Source organism: Oncorhynchus gorbuscha, linkage group LG12 (genome assembly GCF_021184085.1).
Source record: "Oncorhynchus gorbuscha isolate QuinsamMale2020 ecotype Even-year linkage group LG12, OgorEven_v1.0, whole genome shotgun sequence".
NCBI lineage: Eukaryota > Metazoa > Chordata > Actinopteri > Salmoniformes > Salmonidae > Oncorhynchus > Oncorhynchus gorbuscha.
The window spans coordinates 22,022,737-22,038,024 of NC_060184.1; the positions used below are offsets into that span (position 1 = coordinate 22,022,737).

The 15,288-nt window shown below is 42.5% G+C and overlaps 1 protein-coding gene across 2 annotated transcripts; it reads left to right on the forward strand.

The window, feature by feature from the left end:
* Positions 1-1,429: 1,429 nt before the first annotated feature.
* Positions 1,430-10,743, forward strand: LOC123990704 (transmembrane protein 200A-like). 2 transcript variants are annotated; one of them, XM_046291475.1, is made up of 3 exons: positions 1,430-2,061; positions 6,164-6,295; positions 8,375-10,743. In XM_046291475.1, the coding sequence occupies exon 3, from the start codon at positions 8,395-8,397 to the stop codon at positions 9,892-9,894; it is 1,500 nt and encodes a 499-aa protein (XP_046147431.1). In that variant the 5' UTR covers positions 1,430-2,061; positions 6,164-6,295; positions 8,375-8,394; the 3' UTR covers positions 9,895-10,743. The 2 variants fall into 2 exon arrangements, with proteins under 2 accessions (XP_046147431.1, XP_046147430.1); XM_046291474.1 differs by lacking the exon at positions 6,164-6,295.
* The last annotated feature ends 4,545 nt before the right edge of the window (positions 10,744-15,288 follow it).

Sequence of the window (15,288 nt, forward strand, 5' to 3'; positions counted from 1 at the left end):
GGTTCAAGATGGTGAATTTACACACAAAGAGAGACAGTAAATATAGTGCTGTACATTTGCACATTTGTCACACGTGTCATGCAGTACATCATAACGTATTACAGCTGGAGTGGATCCAGATCTCAGGACGTGCATGGCTGAAATCCCTCAGCGAGGGGGAGTTTCCTCCCCCTCGCTGAGACTCACTAGTCTAGCTGCATCACGCACGTTATTAGTCAGTTATGCAGTGGGATGTGACCACAAGCAGCTGAGGCTGTCACACTTAGAAAAGTGTCCTCAGTTCGACAGAGTTCCTCCCCAGTAAATTCCAAAGAAATAGGTTACATTTCTTTGGTAATCACACCCAGGCTGCGTCTCAAATGGTACTCTATTCCCTATATAATGCCTTACATTTGATCAGGGCACATAGAGCTCTGGTTAAAAGTAGTGCACTATGCAGGGAATAGGGTACTATTTGAGACACAGCCCAACTCATTTCTCACATGGGCCTTGATGTAGTACACCGACAACTCCCTCTTAGAGCAATTGGAAAACCCAACCCGTCAAGGTCCCCATACGGTCAATCTCCCCATTTAACAAGCCTTGAGAATTCCTAACAAGGATCAGATGTGTGGGGAGACAGAGAACAGGCGTAGTAGTGGGACCTTACCCAGCCCCTCTTCAACCCTTCTCAGCCCCTCAACCCCAAAGGCTGAAGTGGAACCTAACTATACTAGAAGTTGGGTTAGTTCCATTTCAAATGAGAAAATATGCCTGTTTTTTTTCTCAGTAGCACAGGAGAGGAATGTAATATAGAAACCCAGCCACCTCTGCCCTATAGCCCATCAAGCCCCCTGTGAAAATGTTGTTTTTTGGTATCATATTGAGCCAGATATGCATTGCATAAACACAGGAAATGACAGACATTAAAAAATCTGCAACTTTCAATACTGATCTTTGGGTTTTTAACCATATAATTGCTCCTGCTAAAATAAACTACAGTTGTTTGTTTACTCCAAGGGTGCTTACACATCACCGCATGTAGGCAGTATGAACAGGGATTGTGTTTCTTCTTGATTCAGTGGGAGGTATATTATCATACAGTGTCTCAGTATACATATGCCTAATGATTGTGTTCATCCTCATAGGACTTGGTTTAACTCAACCATTTGCATCTCCAGGTTGAAAGAAACATGCAGGGAACTTACTGTAAGCTACCACATGTTTTCAATATTTGCATCAATTACTGTCTTTGCATTGGAAGCATTGGACACTATTATGATAATATTCTATTCAGATGCATTGACTTCTCCAAGCATAAATGAGTTAAATATGATTTATCTTGTTTCTTTTTTTGTCGTCTCACTGTGCATCACTTATAGTGAAGCATCACGTGGGAGTACAAAGCTTGCCTAGTCTACCATCCCCAGTAATGCATTATTCCCGAGTTGAAGGGAACGTCTCTATCCTTGAAGATGCTGCAGAAGAGCTTTATCTACAAGCTACCGTTCCACGGAGGAATAGAAAGTGGACGTGATAATACATCTTGGTTCTACTCCAAAAGGATTATGAAGAGGACAGTGCTTTTTCCCCAGATGTGAACACTTATGCTAGCATGTTCTTCATAAGAAATGTAAAAACATGTTTCTGTGCAGATTTTCTGCCAAAGCCAACTCTTAAGTTAATAGGCTAAACTGAAAACATATTTGATTATATTCTGGACATGAAACTGAAGTTTATGAGCCGACTGTAATGTGGACCACCGGGCATCAGTGACAACAAGTTGAGACGGTTAAAAGCAAAACAATAGTCATTCACCGCGCGTCAGGCAGCTTGGAGCAGTTTACACAGCCGTGTGGCCAACAGTCCGGGTTGCGCGTTTAGGAAATGGAGCGAAATAATGAACGCTTGTTTCTTTGGAAGTGTATTATTTTTCTTGTCGGCATCCGAATATAAATGTAATGGGAATACAAACAGACATAGCAAGTCAAACATGAGTGTTGAGATACATGGCTTATGTTATATTTTCCTATGCGTAATGGACAAATAACATTAGCTACAAAGAAGCACCCTCGTTTACAGGTAAGTAACATTATTTTTTAGGAATAGTGAATTGGCCTCGATGGCCTCTTCTTTAATAAATGATTTGCTTGGTTCTATTTCAACCTTCATTTAAACCAACAGATGCTTTTCTCAATCGAATCCATAGACTGGGTAGTATCATGGAGCAATTGCGCTCGTATCAAATATAATTTATATCTTCTCATCACTTTGATTTCTCAACTTAAATTTTCTATCATACAACTGGCGAATTCAAAATTCCTTCTCATCGTTTTACCACAGTCTATTATTCATAGCTGTTTTAAACCATTTACTATGTATGCCCTATTCGAGCTGTAGGCGTTTTTTTATGAAAATGGGAAGATATCTGCAAATATTACATTGGTCTGGTGTTTTGAGATTTCACATATATCGCAGCATAGCCTACACGCGCACGTGTAGTTATGATTGATTATAATATTGTGTATTGAATTACTGTGCAAATGATTTCTTTTCCTGGGACGAGCGGTCCCATAACAGCGCCCACCCACGCACACACTCGCGTCTGTCTAGAAGTTACTGACACATTTGACTATCATCATGGTGGAGTTGTCTTGGCAACATACCTCTATACAACAGGATTTGTAATACATAACATGTTTCTTACCACAATAAGTGTAATGGTAGTTGACATAGGAAAGTAGGCTGCAGTGTAACGGTTGTTACATACTTAGGTTAAATCAGCTCTCTCTCGCTCTCGCCTCACTCTTAGAACAACCAAGTGTCACACAATTCCATGGTATCCTCTATTCACACATTATTGACGGTGTCTGGAACAACCCCTCCTCCGACCACACCAATAATGCCCTGACCATGGTCCTACTCCTTGTCTCATCTGCCATTGCTGCAGTCAAACAAAACTTTGCCAAAATAGCAAGGGCATTTTTCACAAAATGTTAATCTCAGGTTTGACACATTATTTCAATCTGGGAAGACAACATTTTGTTCTCAGCACTGAACATACATGTATATTCACTGACAGTACCAGTCTGCTTTTCATCTATTTAGTCTTATCTTTCACTGGTCCCTATGTCTTTTCCTGTCCACTGATGTTAATCCTTATGATAGCCTCACAGGGCATCATATTCTTTTTTAATTTCCTGTTCGTGTTTTTCGAAAACAGAGCAAAGCCATGGCATTCAAGAAATGTTCTCTGTTCTAAACACATTGTTAAAAATAAGAACAGAAAGTTGATAGGAACTTCACTCTCTTCTTTATTGCTACCATCCACCCCCTGCTCATCCTGGTATTTAATAGAGAACTTTAGATAAGCCAACATCGAAAGGCTACATCGCCCACACCTGCTAACAGACCTAATGCTGGGGGTGGGTACAGGGTACGGGGCTGCAGTCAGAGAAGCAGGTCATGCAACTGTCATGCATTTGCCCAGGAGTCTCCTCTCCACCTGCAAGGGAATGATACCCTTTTCTAGATGTGAGTATTATGACATCTAGTATTTTCACCATGCAATCGTGTGCATTGACCTTAAGCTAATAAGGCAGTGCCTTGAGGTATGTACTTGGATATACAGTGCTGCTTGATAGTATGTGAACCCTACAGGGCTGGTCATTATTTTTGCTATAAAATATTAAAACAAACATAAAATCCTTATCTAATTCCCAATTTGTAATAAAGACATTCCAAGTAAATGACAGACACAAAAATATATATTTTCAGTGTTTATTAACAAAAGTGGTTTATTTAACAGAAACTCAGATTTGGTTGTGTGCAAAAATGTGAACCACTTCAGTCAATAGCTTGTGGCACCTCCATTAGCAGTGATAATTTGGAGTAAACATCTCCTATAGCAAGTAATCAGTCTCTGACATCTGTTTTGAGGGATTTTTGCCCACTCCTCCTTACAGAACTCAGCCAATTGAGTGAGGATTGAGGGGTGTCTGGCATGTACTGCCCGCTTCAGGTCCTGCGACACCATCTCGATTGGATTTAGGTCAGGACTTTAACTTGGCCAACCCAAAACATAAATCTTCCTTCTCCTGAGTCATTCTTTGGTAGATTTGCTTGAATGCTTTGGGTCGTTGTCTTGCTGGAAGACCCATTTCCGGCCCAACTTTAGCTCCTTGACTGATGGCCTGACGTTCTGTTTCTGAATCTCCTGGTACACCTCAGACTTCATGGTTCCCTTAATGATGTGGAGTCATCCAGGTCCAGAGGAGGAAAAGCAGCCCCAGATCTTGACATTCCCACCACTATGTTTGACTATTGCGATAAAGTTACTTTGGTGGTAGGCAGTGTTGTGTTTCCACCAAACATAGCGGTGTTGATTGACTAAAAAGGTCAATTTTGGACTCATTGGTCCAGAGAATGGACTTCCAGAAACCTTCAAATTTGTCCAGGTGGTCTTTGGCAAAGTTAAGATGGGCAGTTTGGTTATTTTTGACAGCAGAGGCTTCTTCCTAGCAACCCTCACATGAATGGCATTTCTATTCAGTGTTCTTCTTATTGTTGTTGAAGCATGCACAGTCACTTGAGATGCATCAAGGGAGGTCTTCAAATCTCCAGATTTTATGTGTGGGTTGGCTTTTACCAGATGTATTATTGTTCTTGTGGCTCTTGGGGATATTTTGGAAGAGCGTCCACTTCTAGGCTGAGTTTCTGTCATGTTAAATGCCCTCCATTTGTAAATGATTTGCCTCACAGTGGACTGATGGAGCTCAATCTTTTTGAGATGATTTTATAGCCTTTCCCAGACTGATGTGCTCTCACAGCCCTCCTCCTGATATCCCCGGAGATCTCCTTTCCTCTCAGCATGGTGTGCTTTGTGTTGACCTGGATGGGTAACACCAAACTGACCAGGTTACTTATCTCTATTTATCAGAGTCCCATCCAAATCTCTCCTTTGATTGGTTCATTTGGTGCACAATTATTTACCCACCTGATTCCACTTACCAACAATGCTACTTGGGGTTCACTTATTTTTTTGCACCTGCACTAATACCTTTTTTATGTTGTTTTTCTACTGCATGCATTATTTTGTCTATACACCAACATATGGTATTGGTCAATATAAACCTGTTAAGTCAGATCAAAAAGACTGGTTCTGATTAAATGAAGATTTCATGGTTAAAAAACAAAAGAATCTGTTATTGGACAAGGGGTTCAATACTTTCAAGCAGCACTACATCTACAATGCTAATAGAAAGGCTACACCTCCTTGAACTCCCCCCCCCCCCCCCCCCCCACACATTTTGCTGCCTTAAAATTGCATCTAAAAAGGGATTGAACTCAATATTCCCCCCTACAGATCTACTCCACATTTCAAAGTGAAAGAAAGTTATAGAACATTTTCCAAATACAAAACAACAGAAAGAATATCATAGATGGATAAGTCTCCACCCCCCTTAATTAATATATATATATTAATTAAGGGGGGTGGAGACTTATCCATCTATGATAGTCTATCTGTTGTTTTGTATTTGGAAAATGTTCTATAAGTCCAAGTCTTAACACTTGGAAGCAAATTTTGCAGCCATTTAAGCTGTGAATCATTTTCATTAAGATTCTTCCAACTTTGAACAACTCTTAAGCAATTTTATATCCATAGTTTAGTCAAAATTGCTTAGGTGTGTTGTGAGTATGGTGTGTAAACATGACAAATTGTCCACACTGCAGTACATCCTGTTAGTGCTGACAGAGATGATTAATGATTCACTCAACACGCCTGTTGGTAAAGCACCATGTTACTACACATCTCCTACCTTCAGCTTGATTGTTGGAACATTTAAGGTGTTTTATTGGATACCATGTTATTTATTTTTGCTCTTTTGGATCCCAGTATCTCTACTTGCACATCAATCACTCCAGTGTTAATGATACAATAATTAGTTCACTATGGCCTATTTATTGCCTTACCTACCTAATCTTACTACATTTGCACACTGTATATAGATTTTTCTATTGTGTTATTGCTTGCTTATCCCATGTGTAACTCTGTCGCTTTGCTTTGTCTTGACCAGGTTGCAGTTGTGAATGAGAACTCATTCTCAACTGGCCTACCTGGTTAACTAAATGTGAAATAAAAAAACAAGAGTACCCTTCTGAAATATAACATATTTCTCTTAAGGTATGGTGCTCCCTTGGCAAATGTTGAAATATGAGAGTGTATGGCAGTCAGAACACCCATGAATGTACGGCTGACCAGAATACTGACCAGTGCTGCTTGTGCGTGCTGAGGATGGATTTTACTGTAAAATAGGTAAAGACCACTTCTGAGTCATCTCCATTAAGACTGTCGATCAATTCTACAGTCTTTAATTGAAGATCTCTTCATAAGGACTAAGTAACAGCATCTAAGTTTTAAAACCCCTTTTATGAAATTAGATCCTCTTGAGATAACAAATAAATGTCTTCTCACTGTCAACTGTGTTTATTTTCAGCAAACTTATCGTTTGTAAATATTTGGATGAACATAAGATTTAACAACTGAGACATAAGCTGAACAAGTTCCACAGACGTGACTAACAGAAATGGAATAATGTGTCCCTGAACAAGGGGGGGGGGTCAAAATCAAAAGTAAGTCAGTATCTGGTGTGGCCACTAGCTGCATTAGGTACTGCAGTGCATCTCCTCCTCATGGACTGCACCAGATTTGCCAGTTCTTGCTGTGAGATATTACCCCACTCTTCCACCAAGGCACCTGCACGTCCTTGTTTGTTTCTGGGGGGAATGGCCCTAGCTCTCGCTCTCTGATCCAACAGGTCCCAGATGTGCTCAATGGGATTGAGATCTGGGTTCTTCGCTGGCCATGGCAGAACACTGACATTACTGTCTTGCAGGAAATCACACACAGAACAAGCAGTATGGCTGGTGGCATTGTCATGCTGGAGGGTCATGTCAGGATGAGCCTGCAGGAAGGGTACCACATAAGGGAGGAGGATGCCTTCCCTGTAACGCACAGCGTTGAGATTGCCTGCAATGACAAGCTCAGTCCGATGATGCTGTGACACACGGCCCCAGACCATGATGGACCCTCCACCTCCAAATCGATCCCGCTCCAGAGTACAGGCCTTGTTGTAACGCTCATTCCTTCGATGATAAATGCAAATCTGACCATCACCCCTGGTGAGACAAAACCACGACACGGCAGTGAAGAACACTTTTTGTCAGTCCTGTCTGATCCAGCAACGGTGGGTTTGTGCCCATAGGCAATGTTGTTGCCGGTGATGTCTGGTGAGAACCTGCCTTACAACAGGCCTACATGCCCTCAGTCCAGCCTCTCTCAGCCTATTGCGGACAGTCTGAGCACTGATGGAGGGATTGTGCATTCCTGGTGTAACTCGGGCAGTTGTTGCCATCCTGTACCTGTCCTGCAGGTGTAAGTGTTACACATTGTCTGCAACTGAGAGGACGATCAGCTGTCCATCCTGTCTCCCTGTAGCACTGTCTTAGGCGTCCCACGGTACAGACATCGCAATTTATTGCCCTGGCCACATCTGTAGTCCTCATGCCTCCTTGCAGCATGCCTAAGGCATATTCACGCAGATGAGCAGGGACCCTGGGCATCTTTCTTTTGATGTTTTTCAGAGTCAGTAGAAAGGCCTCTTTAGTGTTCATAATTGTGACCTTAATTGCCTACCGTCTGTAAGCTGTTAGTGTCTTAATGACCGTTCCACAGGTGCATGTTCATTAATTGTTTATGGTTCATTGAACAAGCATGGTAAATGGTATTTAAACCCTTTACAATGAAGATCTGTGAAGTTATTTGGATTTTTACAAATTATCTTTGAAAGACCGGGTCCTGAAAGACGGTTCTTTTTTTGTTGAGTTTAGATTGCGTAAATGGGACTGAGTGTGTGTTTGTGTGTGTGAGGGAGGGAGTGAGTGAGTGAGTGATTGAGAGCAGAGTGACAGAGACCCACACAGCTGGAACAGAAAAGGCAGTGTTGTATTACAGTTAACTCTGGAGTCTTCTGCTCACAAACATAATGCATTTAGCCATTTCTATCATTTGGCTTCCAAAAATACCCACCTTAGTTTTTAGAGAGGAAATACAAAGAGGATTTAACACCAGATTTCCAAATGAATTGTTTCCTATGAGCTGTGACTAGAACAAATATTAAAACATAATTGTCATCAGTCGTAATTACCAAAGCAAGCATGAGAGCAGTTAACTGCAGATGCTGTTCCCAGCTTGATGGAGCCACCCCAAGGTCAATGGTGCTCTGCTTTTCACTGTGGGATTACCAGGAAGACAGTGCCAGCAATCAGAGAACAGACATCCCGTAAACATACCAGATGCCTCTCACTCCCCCTCTCTGTTTGTTTGTCTTTACAGGGCCATAGACAGCTGTAGTGATGATTTCAGCTGGGGGAGTGATCACAGGCCATCTTGCTGCGCTGAAGAGGCAGGACTCTGCCCGCTCCCAGCACCACCTGTCCATCCAGTCCCCAGCCCCAGGAGAGATCCAGGAGAAGAGGAAGGCCAAGCGTAAAACACGGGCCGATGTGGTGGTGGTCAGGGGGAAAATCCGCCTCTACTCTGCTTCTGGGTTCTTCCTCATCCTGGGTGTGTTGATCTTGATGGTGGGCGTTGCCATGGCCGTGCTGGGCTACTGGCCACACACAGATCCCCTTGTAGCGGCCAACACCAAGCTGTCCACCAACGACACCAGGGTGACCCGGGAGCAGGGCGGTAAGCTGATCCAGTTTTTTGAGCAGCACCTCCACTCTGAGAAGATGAAGATGCTGGGGCCGTTCACCATGGGTATTGGTATCTTCATCTTCATCTGTGCCAATGCCATCCTGCATGAAAACAGGGACCGGGAGACCAAGGTGATCCACATGAGAGACATGTACTCCACCGTCATCGACATCCACAGCCTGCGGATCAAAGAGCACCAGTACATGAACGGGGCCTACTCAGGCCCCTATGGGGAGCATGAGGTCAGGACCTATGAGAACCAGTGTGCCTCCAAACTAGCTGCTAACACCCTGCTAGGGTTCCCCAGTGTGGGGAACAATGTGAGAGTGTCATGCAGGACCAGCTCTACGGAGGACGAGGAGGGTCTTCTCAACGAGGCCAAAGGGGGGCATGGACTCGTGCCTTCGTTCTGCCGAGAGCGCTCTGGCTCCATCTTTGGCTTGCAGCATGAAGGCAGTCGCCATGAGAAGAGCAACTTGCCCAAGAGATGCCAGACCAGGTCCATCGTCTCATCCTCCATCAGCGCTTTTACCCTTCCTGTCATTAAGCTCAACAACTGTGTGATTGACGAGCCTGACATGGACAACATTACAGAGGACCTGGAACACATGAGGGTTAGGTCCAGACCCCCCTCTATGCAGTCCCTTTCCCTGGCTGTGCCTGTCCCGGCGGACATCGCCAAAGCCTACAAACCCCCTGGTATCATGCTCCTCAGGAGCAATTCGGCCACAGAGTCTCACACCGTGTCCTCTCGTAGCTCTCTGTCCCCAGGTTCTGCCAGTGGGAGCTACCTGTCCCCGGGGGCGGCCCGGAAGGACTTTGGCTCCAACAACTCCCTCCACATGCTGTCTTCTCACTCCAAGTCTCTGGACCTGGATCGAAGGCCCACCACCCTGACAGTGAAGTCAGAGCAGAGGAAACATCCCAGCTGGCCCCGACTGGACCGCAGCAACAGTAAAGGCTACATGAAGCTGGAGAACAAGGAGGATCCTATGGACAGACTGCAGCTGCCCCAGGTAGCAGTCAAACGGGATTACACCAAGAAAGAGAAACTGCTCATGATCTCCAGGTCTCACAATAACCTCAGCTTTGAACATGATGAGCAGTTCATGAGCAACACTATGAAACGAGGGAGCTCGGAGACCAGGTTTTAAACTCTTACCAAGCCTGGTCCCAGATGTTTGTACTGTCTTGCAAAAATGACCATACAGATGTAGGATCTTAATTTGAGCCAGTTAGCTACAGCAGGAAATATTATTGCAGTACCAGGAAATGTGCATTATAATTCATGGACATTTTTTGTAGGGGTTGATACATTTTTCAGTAGGGCAAATCAAGTCTGACATTTTAAAGTGGACATTGCTAACTTTAGAAGCCTTTTTAAACCTTGAATATACTACAAGTTTGCTCGGCAGAAAAATTATCAGCAACAAAAGAGCGATCAAATTAAGATTCGACATCTGTAGGTGTTGGCAAGACAGCACAAACAGATCTGAGACCAGACTTTAAATGGTCCGCTACTTGGACCTAATTCTAACAATGGTGTTTATTTGTGTCACGATCATTCTGCAATAGGAATCACAATTCAAGCTGTTCACTGTCAGTGTTGAATAGTTCATTGTAACTGTGATGACGCGCTCAGGTAGTCCGTCTGTTTGCAATGAGTCTAAAGAAAGAGAGGCTGTGTCACACACGGTGAGATTATTGCAGCGCAAATGAATTTGAACAAAATGTTGAAATTAGGTTCAAGGTGAACTTGAAAATACAGAAATCAATACGACTAAAATGTGGTTTGTTTTTCTCATCTTTGCATTGTTGCAACAGGCAGTTTTGTTTGTTTAAACTGGTCAGTGTATGTACCAGAGTTGGCTAGATATTTTGCTATGGAGCTTTTAATAATGTAATGTTCTCTACAAACACTGCAATTTTTTTTAAAGAAACGAGTTAACCTGTAAATGTACAGTTTACCCATTTCTCGGAATAAAATGAAGCTTTTCAGTGAGTAACATTTGTCTTTTATGATAGCCTATACCTTTTCTCGCCAGCCTTATGAAAATCCGCTATGTATTCACAAAAAGGTATGTCACCTGGCCTTAGTACATGCATTTTAAACACAAACATAATTATAAAGTCTGTGTCGAACAGTACGGAGTAACTCAGTTCCCGTCTGTAATTCTGATGTTCATTCCGTCCATTGAATTCTCAAGGTCAATGAACTGAGAAATTCTTCAAAAAATATTCCTTCTCAACCCACAAACTTTGAGTCCGTTGAGAAGGGAAACTATCCTCTCTTTATCAAGATTGTGAATAGCATTCCCATATTGAACAATAGCTCTGGGAGTACCAGCTGGGAGCTGCCAGAATAGAGAGGAGACTCATAAGAGGGTTCCATCTGGAGGGGGAATCAACCAAGACATATGTGATTTCCAGGAAGCATGATATTTAAACAAGGATTGCATATTGTCAACATGAAGAGTAGAACCTGTGCTATATGAATGGTCAGGACCTGATAAATATTTTTTATGGTCTCTATTCGCTGAAATGAATTAAGACTAGCTGTCACCATTGGCGTCAGATACTAGAGATCCTAATCAAATAAATATACAAAAATATATGATTTATCTCACTGCATTTGGAAAGACATTGTATTTCCTTTGATCGTGTTCTTTATTTTATGAGAATTTATTTTGTTCAGCTTACTGCCCTTTTCGTGTATCTATAAAAGGTAGTCCTGTCCAATTAGTCTCTCATAGTCTTCAACAATTCAGCCTCTGCTTGCCGATTTGGCCCGTTATTGCTCGCTGAGCCTGATTAAGTTACTCATAAAGTTTCATCTTCCCACAAACCACTTACAAACAATAAGGTAGTATCATATGGATGAAGCACTGACTAATCAATCCTCGGATATTCTTAAGTAGTACATATTCATACTTGCAAAGTAATAAAGAGTAGCGTTTGTTTTGATTTAGTCTATTTTTATAGAAGTTCCTTGCCTACAGTATATAGGTTACAGTCCACACAGCTCTGGCTCGGATCCTCATCCTAAACAGAAAAAAATGACAGAAAAAGTTGAAGATAGTTTTGGATTTGACAAGGAAGATAAAGTTTGACTGAGGCCATCTTTGGAGTTAGTATAAAAGCCAAAAACATTGCGGCTTAGACAACAAAACAAATAAAAATATTATTTGTCACATTCGTCGTAAACAGCAGCTTACTTCCCAACAATGCAGACTTTTTTTTATTGTCGTAAAAATGTAAAAATAAAAACAAATAAATAGAAAAATAATAACACAAGGAACAAATCAAATCACATTTTTTTTGTCACATGCGCAAATACAATAGGTGTAGACCTTACAGTGAAATGCTTACTTACAAGCCCATCCAACCATGCAGTTTTAAGAAAATAAATAAATAACTAAAGTAACAAATAATTCAAGAGCAGCAGTAAAATAATAATAGTGAGGCTATATACAGGGGATACTGGTACAGAGTCAATGTGCGTGGGCACATGTAGGTAGAGTTATTAAAGTGACTTATGCATAGATAATAACATAGTTGCAGCAGTGAAAGGGGGGGAGAATGCAAATAGTCTGGGGAGCCATTTGATTAGCTGTTCAGTAGTCTTATGGCTTGGGGGTAGAAGCTGCTTAGAAGCCTCTTGGACCTAGACTTGATGCTCCAGTACCACTGCCGTGCAGTAGCAGAAAGAAGTCTATGACTAGGGTGTCTGGAGTCTTTGACAATTTCTGTGGCCAAGCTCCTGGATGGCAGGATGCTTGGCCACAGTGATGTACTGGGCCGTTCACACAACCCTCTGTAGTGCCTTGCGGTCGGAGGCCGAGCAGTTACCATACCAGACAGTGATGCAACCAGTTATGCTCTCGAGTAATGTTAACTACAGAGATGTTCGATCGGGTTCAAGTCTGGCCTCCGGCTGGGCCACTCAAGGACATTCAGTGACTTGCCCCAAAGCCACTCCTGTGTTGTCTTGGCTGTGTGGTTAGGGCCGTTCTCCTGTTCGAAGGTGAACCTTCGCCCCAGACTGAGGTCCTGAGCACTCTGGAATAGATTTTCCTCAAGGATCTCTCTGTACTTTACTCCGTTCATCCTTCCATTGATCCTAACTAGTCTCCCAGACCCTGCCGCTGAAAAACATCCCCACAGCATGATGCTGCCACCACCATGCTTCCCCGTAGGGATGGTATTGGCCAGGTGATGAGCGGTGCCTGGTTTCCCCAAGACATGACACTTGGCATTCAGGCCATAGAGTTCAATCTTGGTTTCATCAGACCAGAGAATCTTGTTTCTCATTGTTTGAGAGTCCTTTAGGGGTCTGAGAGTCCTTTAGGTGCCTTTTGGCAAACTCCAAGCGGGCTGTCATACCTTTTACTGAAGAGTGGCTTCCGTCTGGCCACTCTACCACAAAGGCCTGATTGCTGGAGTGCTGCAGAGATGATTGTCCATCTGGAAGGTTCTCCCATCTCCACAGAGGAACCCTGGAGCTCTGTCAGAGTGATCATTGGGTTCTTGGTCACCTCCCTGACCAATGCCCTTCTCCACCGATTGCTTAGCTTAGCCGGGCGGCCAGCTCTAGAACAGTCTAGGTGTCACATTCTGACCTTAGTTCCTTTTTTATGTATTTGTGTTTGATTGGTCAGGTTGTGAGTTGGGGTGGGTAGTCTATGTTATTTTTTCTATGTTGTTATATTTCTATGTGTTTGGCCTAGTATGGTTCTCAATCAGAGGCAGGTGTCGTTCGTTGTCTCTGATTGAGAATCATACTTAGGTAGCCTGTTTTCCGCATTTTGGTTGTGGGTGTTTAATTTCTATTTAGTGTCTGTTCACCTGGCAGAAGTGTTTCGTTTTCTCTTCTTTGTTATTTTGTGTAGTGTTCAATTTTTCAATTAAAATATGATGAACACTTACCACGCTGCATATTGGTCCGATCCTTCTTACTCTTCCCCAGACGAAGAGGAGATTCGTTACACTAGGTGGTTCTAAATTTCTTCCATTTAAGAATGATGGAGGCCACTGTGTTCAATTTGAGGAAAAAGCTGTAACGTAACAAAATGTGGAAAAGGTCAAATACTGAATCCTTTCTGAATGCACTGTAGGTAGGGATAAAGTGACTAGGCAACAGGATATACAATAAATAGTAAGAGCAGAGTATAGGATGAGTCAAAATAAATTAGTGCGAGAAGGGTCAATGCAGATATTCCACGTACAGTTGAAGTCAGAAGTTTACATACACCATTACATACACCATTTTTCACAATTCCTGACATTTAATCCGAGTAATATTTCCATGTCTTAGGTCAGTTAGGATCACCACTTTATTTTAAGAAATGTGAAATGTCAGAATAATAGAGAGAATGATTTATTTCAGCTTTTGTTACTTTCATCACATTTCCAGTGGGTCAGAAGTTTACATACTTTCAATTAGTATTTGGTAGTATTGCCTTTAAATTGTTTAACTTGGATAAAACATTTTGGGTAGCCTTCCTCAAGCTTCCCATAATAAGTTGGGTGAATTTTGGCCCATTCCTCCTGACAGAGCTGGTGTAACTGAGTCAGGTTTGTAGGCCTCCTTGCTTCCACAACACAACATTTTCTATGGGATTGAGGTCAGGGCTTTGTGATGGCCACTCCAATACCTTGACTTTGTTGTCCTTAAGTCATTTTGCCACAACTTTGGAAGCATGCTTGGGGTCATTGTCCATTTGGAAGACCCATTTGCAACCAAGCTTTAACTTCCTGACTGATGTCTTGAGATGTTGCTTCAATATATCCACATAATTCTTCTCCCTCATGATGCCATCTATTTTGAGTAGTGCACCAGTCCCTCCTGCAGCAAAGCACCCCCTCAACATGCTGCCACCCCGTGCTTCACGGTTGGGATGGTGTTCTTCGGTTTGCAAGCATCCCCCTTTTTCCTCCAAACATAACGATGGTCATTATGGCCAAACAGTTCTATTTTTGTTTCATCAGACCAGAGCACATTTCTCCAAAAAGTACGATCTTCGTCCCAATGTGCAGTTGCAAACTGTAGTCTGGCTTTTTTATGCGATTTTGGAGCAGTGGCTTCTTCCATGCTGAGCGGCCTTTCAGGTTATGTCGATATAGGACTCGTTTTACTGTGGATATAGATACTTTTGTATACCTTCAGGCATTTGGAAATTGCTCCGAAGGATGAACCAGACTTGTGGAGGTCTACAATTTTATTTCTGAGGTCTTGGCTGATTTCTTTTGATGTTCCCATAACGTCAGGCAAAGAGGCACTGAGTTTGAAGAGAGGCCTTGAAATACATCCACAGGTACACCTCCAATTGATTCAAATGATGTCAATTAGCCTATCAGAAGCTGACATAATTTTAGTGAATTTTCCAAGCTGTTTAAAGACACAGTCAATTTAGTGAATGTAAACTTCTGACCCACTGGAATTGTGATACAGTGAATTGTAAGTGAAATAATCTGTCTGTAAACAATTGTTTGAAAAATTACTTGTGTCATGCACAAAGTAGATGTCCTAACCGACTTGCCTAAACTCT